Source organism: Silene latifolia, chromosome 5 (genome assembly GCF_048544455.1).
Source record: "Silene latifolia isolate original U9 population chromosome 5, ASM4854445v1, whole genome shotgun sequence".
NCBI classification, from domain to species: Eukaryota; Viridiplantae; Streptophyta; class Magnoliopsida; order Caryophyllales; family Caryophyllaceae; genus Silene; species Silene latifolia.
Genome location: NC_133530.1, coordinates 2,363,630 through 2,373,857, shown reverse-complemented (window position 1 = coordinate 2,373,857; position 10,228 = coordinate 2,363,630). Strand labels below are relative to the sequence as shown.

The window sequence follows — 10,228 nt, the reverse complement described above, 5'->3', positions numbered from 1 at the left end:
TACTTTTCATTATTTTAACTCCATTCCTTAATTTTCGTGCCATTGTTCAAATGGGACAGTTATTCGGAATAGGAGGGAGTATTTACCTAAAATGCATATACAGTTGACCACTCACATCACAAAAAAAAGAAAAATTGTAGACAATAGGATTTGAACCCTTGAAGTTAGAGAAGGTGGCATCAAAGTAGAATAAGGAACGTCGACATCCTTGACCACCCACACCAAAACAGATTCATGATAATCGCTAGTAGAATAAGGAACGTCGACATCCTTTCCTCGTACATTGTCAAAAACATCTTGATCAACTAGACACTGTGCCAATAAAACGAGTAAAGGACGACGAGGACGATGAGAATGGACGACTATCGTCCGTTGCTTATCCCAAGTGTCGATTATCCGTTGCTGCTTTGGTTAGCATCCATTTTGAAGATTAGAAAGGACGACTTGAATAAATGTTCAATGAGATCATATCTGCTCAAGCGCTGAAGACGGGTCGGAGTAAGTGACGGATAATGTCACTCACAAAACGAATATGGGGACAAGGTGGGGGCACCCCATGTGCTTCCCTCTCTCCTCTATTTGGGTCATTTGTGAGGAAAAATGGTATCCGTCACTTCAAAGTGACGGATACGTGCCGTCACATCAAAGTGACGAATACATGCCGTCACAAATGAGATTTTGTGAATAATTTTGATAAACCTGCAATTCCCACACTGAAATGTTCATGTGCTTATACAAACATCGGTATGTGATTATGCGCTTGACAAACCCACCTCATCAAGTGTTTGTCTCTTCGAATGAGCATAACCCATTTTTTTTTAACAATAACACAAAAACCTAAGTATCATTTTGTAACTTTTTTTTTTTTTTCGTGAAACAAATAGTAAGAATGTATCAAGTTATTCTTTTAAGTTATAGTTATTGCATAATAAAAATTTACCAACTTATATTTTATAGCTCAACACTAGTTTTATTTCATTTTAATGAAAAAAATTATAATTTTGATTTTAAGCAAATGATTATAGTCTAATTATAATATTATATTTTAGTAAAAACTGAAGATAATAGCTTAATGAAAAAAAAAATTACTTATTTCTTTCGTTAGATAAAAGCATTTTGGAGGGAAAACTATGAGAATTTTTATTCACTTGGTAGTAAATAAAAGGGGATGATAGACCGACCACCGGTTTACCAAGCAACCAAGTAAATGATATTAACTCGGAGAAAAATCGCGATCTCGAGCAAATTCGCTAGAGGAATGACAGTTACAATATGACGACGTAATATAACAAAGAAAATAAAACATTTGGAAAGCTACAAAATAAGATCGTCGAGCTGCGATAATCCTTGGTTACTATTAACAAAAGAAAAATGCAGTAGGTTTTTATGCAGAGGTTGGATCGGGAGCAGGTGTGTACCAACCATGGTGGATTGCCACAGCCCTTTTATTTCTGGCAAGTCGAGATTTACGGTTAGCACCTGTGTTTCTGTGAAGGGAACCCTTTCCAACTGCCTTGTCAATAGCAGAGTACGCTTCTGCTATTAGCGTCTCAATTGGAATAATTTCTTCGGGTACTGCACCCGTCTTCTTCTTTAGCACTTCCAGGGCTTCCATAACCTGCCATTAACACGATGTAATACAATACTTCGAAGTAGAATCAACAAAGAAGATTACATATTTGTAGATAGCACTCTAGTGCAATACACTACTGTTTATCAGTGCGTAGTAAGTTTAAAATATCAGGCTACAATCATTAGAGAACTTTAATTTTCTGGACAGTCAGCTACTCAGTTAGCTTAAGCCTTAAGTCTATGTGGGTATGTTCCCACCGGAACTCAAGCTTTCCTAAAAATAACGATAAGGTACAACTAGATATGGCAAACAAGTTGGGAAGACGAGTTATACACTTATACATAGGGTAAATCCTAGTATCCTACAGATTGAATAATATACGGGTTAGAAGAAGTATACGAGCTGACAGCGCTCGGTTTGACCAACCGGCAACATATTATGCCATGGACATGGTTCCATGAATAATGAGATGCAAGGACAAGTTTCACATGAGCTTGAAGGGTTTACCCAAGATACTTCACGGTTTTGATTTCTTTTTCTAATTTTTCATTCATTAACAATAAAAAGCTCTAGCAGGCAAATCCCCCTTCTACTAAAAGAATAAGAGTTTTAGAAATTTTCCCGCCTAAAAAACTTGCTATAAATAGACTACATTATATCATATCTACAACTAGGCATACTATTCTATCCAATAAATAATTTTATTCCGTTTAAAGAACTTATAATATTTTTTCAATTTGTATAAACATATTGATACAATTTTCTGATTTTGTTACATAAATGAAATTGCACTAATTATACGTATGATGTGATAGAAATTTTTCAATATTATTATTTTTTTGAAACACGAACATTTTTTTAGCAAATACTTTGTAATTAATTGTACTGTTCAGTCTTTTGAAACAAATGTACTACAATTTGAGAGTATTCATAGATTGTTTTTGTTTTTTACTTCTAAAACGAAAAACTTACTAATAATATACCTATTTTTTTACAGTTTAACTTAATTTCTATCTCTGTTCCATACCATGTAAACATTTAAATTTCGGTTAATTTTTGAAAAAAAATAATTTAACATATACATAAATATATTTATTATAACACATATCTTATCTAATTGTATTATCAATGTCATTCGTTCGCGTTTATATTACGACTTTTGTGAATATAAGGATATAATAATAATTTTTTTTAAAACAAAGACAACAAAATAGTTTCAATAAAACCGATAATTTTATGCGGAGAGTAAGTGTTAAACCTTCTCTTTCTTACCTCTTAATACAAAACATTACTAATAATAAGTTTCATAGTTAAATTTCAAATGGAGTTATTACTATTGTAAAATTGTTAAGTTCTCTAATATCTCTATCTAAAAAACCGCGCATTTGCGCGGGATCTATTCTAGTAAAGGAGTAATTGATTAAGGCCTTGTTTAGATACCAAAATAGGAGGGAAAGGGAAGGGAAGGGGATAGACGGAAAGGAAAGGGGGGAAGAGGAAGGAGGATGGGAAGGTGTGTTTGGATACATTTCCCTCCAAATCATTTCTATGATGAAGGGACTATGATTTGGCTTCAAGGAGGGATAATGGATCCCTCCATTTCACTCCAACCTTATTTGCTAACCAAACAAGCGATTTTGCATCCCTTTATCCCCCTCCCCTCCATTTCCCTCTAAATCCACAGATCCAACAAGTCTAAATGTATATTAGTCGTGTATATTAGATTCTTAGTCACAACTCAGCTGAATGGTGCAATATTCGAGTGTTTTTCACATTTTATGATAAGCATGTCAGACTTCACTCATATATGAACAAAAAACGTAGGTTGATTGCAAACCAGATATCATACAGAGACAGAGAAGGATAAGACAAAATAGCAAATGCTAAAAGAATAATATCTTCTTCCTTCCGACATGCACAATTGCACATACACGCAGGTCAAGAAAATACAATATGCAAGTTCAAGAGATCATGCAAACCAAAAGGGTATATGTATAGTTCATATAATATTTACCTTTCTCATGCGAGTTCTAACTTCAGATTTGCGAGCCTTGTTCCTGAGACGCCGTGTCTCAGCCTGACGAGCTCTCTTAACTGCAGAATCAGCCTTCTTTTGGGTAGCAACCTCACACACAACGGAGAAATTATGGGGTCGACGGATTATGGTAAGCGACTGGTGTCCTGGAATAAGTCAACAACCAAACAAAACGGATTATATTAAGAATCTTATTACTAAAAAACTACTACAAGAACACAAATTGGTGCAGCAATTATAAACTATATCCTGTAGCAATTCCCAGCGTTTCAGTTTTTAAAAACATTTACCCATGGCTAGGTAAAGGGTGATTGGATGTTCAAAACCTTAAGCCTATGTTGGAGATATTGTTTCCGACATATGACGAAAACTGCATTGATTCAACTACCTAATATAGAATTCACGCATTTTAGTAAACCATTTTGCTTAGCTCCATAACACTACAGTCAAAGACTTTGGATAAATCAGTTACGGAGTATAACCCTTTTCACCCTTATATCCTGTGTCCAAATCTTCTTGGCGCATTTCAATTTTTACAGAATCACATCAATTCACAACTGAAAAAAGAACGGAATTACACACAGGGACAAAGATCATGTCCAAGTTACCAGCAAACTAAATCTATCTCGACTGTTCTCGAGTGAGAGAGTCTCATACTAATATAATGCAAAACCGATGCAATTAACATCAAATCCTAATTCTATACTCAATAACCCACAGAATATAGGATAGTATACCGTCATACAGGTTGCTCTAACGATAATCTATCATGAGGCCCTCTCAATCTCTCATACAGTCATAATAGGATAGGAAAAGCTGTGCAACACTGCAACCCAGAGATGCTCAGAACTTGCATTCAATAACTAGACAATTTATATGGAGTACTCCCTTCGTCCCGGTCAATTGTTGTCCTTTGGTTTTGGCACAAAGACCAAGAAACGACAAGTGGAACGAATTGGGTGTGAAATATCAAATTGCTCATCAAATACATTCCTAAAATAGAGAGGGCGACAATTGACTGATACACCCCAAAGTGGAATAGAACTACAGTGATGGGGACAGAGGGAATACCAGTTAAGCGTCTAGGGAAATACTATCTGCCTTATCTTTTCTACCTTCTCCCCTCACAACCGATTAAAATATCGATTATTTTGCTTCATTCACTTATTTTCTAACCCCACACAATATATACTAAATTAATCGATTGTGAGAGGGTTAAGGGAAAAGAAGGTGGAAGAGAAGGTTGGAGGGTAAGGTGCATAGCACCCCTCTAAGCGTCTATGTTACTTCGACCGTTCATAAGAGCTCACGTATGATGTACTTGTGTAGTTGTGTCCGACATTCGACCCTAGACATTGGTATGACACCCTGACTCTTCAGTTAGACCCAAAATTTGTCAATTTTTCATAAAATAATCGAATTTCAACACCTGGGTACGCACCTGTGTCCGACCCTTTGAACCGAGTCCGATTAACATTAGTTAAATGTTCAATTACAAATTATCAAACAAAGAATTGCTTCAATAATCCATAGATAACATCATCAAATTCATGAAATTCATGAAATTCCAGCTTAGATGTGACATAAAACATATAACTTTGTGCAATTGAAACCATAAAACAAAAAAATTCGAACAACCCAATTGAAAACATAGAACAAACACATTAAAGATGTAAACTTTATGATAAATACACATTCAACAACCCACAAATCATAAGCACAAGCTAATAAACACCATAATTTAGCTAATATTAGTAAAAACCCAACTAAATAATCTAATTTTAGGGATTATAAACCAACAAACAGCATAAAATACCCAGAAAAATTAAGAAAGAAGTGAAATTATACCTTGAGAAAAGAAAGATTGAGAGATGTTAGAAGAAAATGTGAGAGGTTTTTGATAAGAATTAGAAGAAAGAGATAAAGTTTTGAAATTGGATGAAAGTGAAGTAATGCATGCCATGTTTATGCTTGCCATTATCTCTTCTTTCTGGAGTTTGGTTTGCAGTAGCACAAGCAGCACTGTGGAGGTAAGAGCGTTTCTTATCCAAACCGAGGAAGATAAATGAGAGTTTTTGAGACTCGACTCGAAATAACCCGACCCAAATTTGATGAGGCCACGATTAAGATAATGGTATTGACCCGGTTTTGATTGGATGCGGGTTTGACATTATCTAATTCGATTGGGTGATACTCGCATAATTAACTGAAACAAAACAATAGAAGTTTTAAACTTAATTTTTGAAACGTAGTTGCTCTTTTATCGACGTATTTTACTTATTCATAGACTTTTTGTCATTATATTTCTATACCCGACCCTTCCCAAAAAAAGATAAAAAAAACCTCTCTAATCCTCTTCCTCGCAAAATTAATCAAATTTGTCAAATGAATCAATTATGAACGCTAATTCTCATGTCGATTAAGTAATAGTTTACTTTCTCAAATTAGGGATTAAATCAATTTAAATGAATGAAATTAGGGTTTGAGATTCTCATTCAATTTAATTTTCAAGTTGAGATTCTCATTCAATTTTGCTTCGATCGGCTCTCACATTTTGTTCTCTTTTATTATTGCATGTATAAGAAACTAAAATGGGGCAACAATAAACTACTCGTGATTCATGAATTTGTTGTACTAGTGTTGGTATTGTAAGTTTCATGTTTAATCAAATGCATTTGTTTATGTTTCATTCTAAGATTGTGATATTATTTGAATGTAGTTATCCATATTTTTGCCTACAAAAATAGAAACACCACATTGTTGTTTCTATTTTTAAAAATTACTTTTAAAAAATTAGGCTTGAAAAACAATTTTTTTTTTTTTGAGAAAATTGAGGCCAATTTTCATGAGAAGAATTTGTATCAAAATTCCGAAATTATGGTACTCTTGTTCATTTATGTGTTAGTCATTGAGTTAAAAAAAAATATAAACAATTTTATAAAAACAATTGGATTTATATGATAGAGTTTGAAATAACACATGGGTGCAATATAGAAAAACTCCACAATTTAATTAATTACGATGTAAATAATCTGATCTAAATGATTCAAACTCAAAATAACTCAATCTAACATTACTTGATACGGAGTACTCCATAAAACCGAACCCATTTCTACAATAACTTCATCCGTATTTGATCCGAATGTTTCAATTGCCACCCATGCATGCTAAGTTTAATCAGTTAGTCTTGTGTAGAACGGTTTTATATGAATCAATACATATATATAAAGCAGAAACTTTTCGAGTGATATTAGAGAGTCCAACTTTTTTAGATTACCTAACAAGAGTAGATTTCGAAATAAAATTACTAAATTTATCCTAATAAAAGTAGATTTTCTTAATATTTAAAACAAAATTTAAATTATTAATCGTAGTATAATAATGTGCACTTCTACGTATAAAGGGTCTCTATGCCATAAACTAGAATTTGTAGAACCTTATAATTGTTCACCTTACAAGTATGATGTTGATTAGCATACAAACTATCATTATATATAAGTTTCCTACGACCAAAATTGTTTTTATACGAAATTTTGTATGCAAATATCCCCTCCCTATTTCCCGTCCTCCCCTATTTCCCTTCCCATGTTATCATTTTTTTGAAACGTAAATTATTGTTTTTTATCCTTTTTTTTATTATGATTCTTAACAATGTTTCTTATTTTATGCAGGCTGAAACATATATATTTAATGAAGAAAGACAATACTAAAAGCCAAAAGATCAAAGAGCATTATCTACAAATTTGATCTAATAACGTAAGATATACTCCCTTTGTCCCAGTGAATTGTTTACAATGGTTCATTAGTTCAATTATACTGAAATTCAATAATGAGATTTTCATCGAGTTGTTTTTTAAATTTCTTATTTTTTTTAAGGTAAAAGTCATACTTAAATTGTGAAGATTTCAACATAATAATAGCAATCTGATGATGCTAGAAATTCCACATACTTTTCTAATGATATATGTGCGACTATGCCTTTAATATCCTACTCCTACTCCTACTCCTATTAAGAAATAAGCTATACCATTAAATGATGGTGAAATAAGATCATGCAGTTGACAAAATATTTGTTTATAAACAAATATTTTACTCATACACTCAGAAATAAGTCGTGGTTAATGTGAGTATGAGTAGTCATTGTTGAACTCCTATTCCCAAATCTTTGATGTTTTTACTCATTATTCCATGGTTAAGAGTTGGTCAAACTCCTATTTCAATTCTTTTTGTTAGGACAATATATTATTGATTATATAGGATGGTACAATTAGACGTTTTCAAGCCTATCAAAAATTAGACGTTGTACGCTTGCTTTAATCACACCTTCACCTTATAATTGTAATTTGCCTAAGAAATCTCCAAATATCAACCATCAATGCCATCTGGTAGCTTAACTCGATGTAAAATTATCAAGACTCTGTAACACCGTACTCATCAAGGCATAACCCACACATCAAAAGACGAAGACTGTTCCGTCATATTAGCAAAAGAGTATGTACTTACCAAGGGAGTAGTCTTCTATCATAATTAAATTATGTTATAATTTGATTAAATAATACTATTCCGTAGTGTTTGAATAGTGTGAAATTCTTTGAAAGGATTTTATTAAACATTATATACAAGAGAGAAAGTGAAATTGTGAAGAAACAAGTAACTATTTGAGTGTTATCCCACTTTGACGACAGATAAGTGGATTTACTACTTTATAAAGAAAGAGGCTACTTCTCTATGGTCAATTGGCTTTAGAATTGAACTTTCTTATTATGAAGAGAGGTCTCTTTCATCCATTATTTTCAAGTGACATTAAAGAGTCCAACTCTTATTAACTTCTAAATATTTTGAAAAAAAGAAATCATAATGAAACTAATCCATATCAAAAGTAAATCAATTCAACCCTAATAAAAGTTTACCTTAACTTAAATAGGTAGGAGTTAAACTTTTATGTACTAAGGGGGTGTTTGACCAAGCTTTCTAAGTACTTTTCTAATTGTAAAAGTAGAAGTTAGGCCAAACACTATAATTTAGGGAGATGAAAAACTACTTTTGAAAAGTCAGAAGTTAATAAAAAGCTACTAGAAACAGAAGCACCAAATTGATGCTTCTACTTCTACTTCTCCCAAAAACTCTTAGGATTATGGAAACTAAAAAAAAAAAGGAAAAAAGCAGTAGTAGGCCAAACACATCAATTTGTTAAGAAACTACTTTTACAAAAGTTAGGCCAAACAACCGCAACTTTTTCAAAAAGTAGTTTATGAAAAACCCATTCTAGAAAGTAAAAGTTATTTCATATAAACTAGGCCAAACAGCACCTAAATACAAAGTATCTAGAAAAATAATAATTATGAAACTAATCCTAAGAAAAGTAAATCAATTTATTTAAATCCTAATAAAAAGCAAATAAGTAGAAGTGTTTGGGGTGTGCAGTTTATTAGAAACGACATTTCTTCAAAGGCTCAAAGCAACAAATTAATCTTAGGCTTTGTTTGGTAAAAATAATTAAAAAGGTAGCTGAAATATGAAAAGGTAGCTGAAAACTAAAAAGTTATATAAAACCTGAAAATGTAACTGATAAAATAACTGAAATTAGAAACTGATAAGGTAGCTGATTATATAAAAAAAATATTTGACAAACTAACTAAAAGGTAACTCATTTTGATGAAATGACGTAAATGGATATGATAATTATTTAATAGTATAGATTTAAAAGGTAAAAAGGAAAAGATTCAAATCAAATAAGGTACTTGAAATCTCAAATGCTACTCTAGGTAGCATTTCTCTGAAGAGATGAACTAAACTAATCTAAACTGAATGAAGCTGAACTTAACTGAACAGAATTGAATAGAGCTGAACTGAATTGAAATGAGTTGAATTAAGTCCAAAAGAACAACTGAATACGGGTAGTGCTCAGATATTATTATCACAAATTACTCTTATGTACATAACACTTAATTTGTTTTTTTTTTCCTTTTTTTTTGCATATTATTATTGTTCTATTTAGTTTTATTGGACGATTATATTACTCCTATACATTTGATTAAAATATACTTCACATATATACCACACATATATAATCAAATAGAGTGGAGGGAGTATCTAATACGCATAATTGATCATATTTCAAGTAAAAAAATAAATTATATTTTTTTAATAAAATTAATTTGAAACTAATCGTGTTTAAGAGTAGAAGCGTACTATCCTAATCTCTTAGAAATCTTCAAGATATAAACATACATCTACTTCATTATCATACATGAAATTTTAATGAGTGAGATCGTCATATACATGCTATCACATGTCTTTGTATAATCTGTGTTAAAATAGATCTCTTATTAGTTTTATATAGTTGCGTAACTATTATCTTTCGCTTTTACTTACGGAGTATTATTTATTATTCCCTCTATTTCATTCATTTATTTTATTTTTTCTATTTTTTTGTGAGGGGTATTTAAAATAATAGACATTAAAAATTACTAATAGCAAATATACCAATGTGAGTTGCACAATGCAAGGTGCCAAATAGTTATCCAACGATCACAATTTTTTACAATAAAAATAATGTATAACTAAAACATTTATTTAGCTACCCTTTAAGATGATATAAATATACATTTATATACTAA

General features: G+C 31.8%; 1 protein-coding gene across 1 annotated transcript; it reads right to left on the bottom strand.

Annotated features, from left to right (window-relative positions):
• Window positions 1–1,187: 1,187 nt before the first annotated feature.
• On the bottom strand, window positions 1,188–5,721 carry LOC141656377 (small ribosomal subunit protein bS20c). Its single transcript, XM_074463242.1, has 3 exons — window positions 5,457–5,721; window positions 3,588–3,754; window positions 1,188–1,618 (listed from the first exon to the last, which is right to left on the bottom strand). Exons 1-3 carry the CDS (start codon window positions 5,584–5,586, stop codon window positions 1,385–1,387), a joined length of 531 nt encoding a protein of 176 aa, XP_074319343.1. The 5' UTR covers window positions 5,587–5,721; the 3' UTR covers window positions 1,188–1,384.
• Between the last annotated feature and the right edge of the window lie 4,507 nt (window positions 5,722–10,228).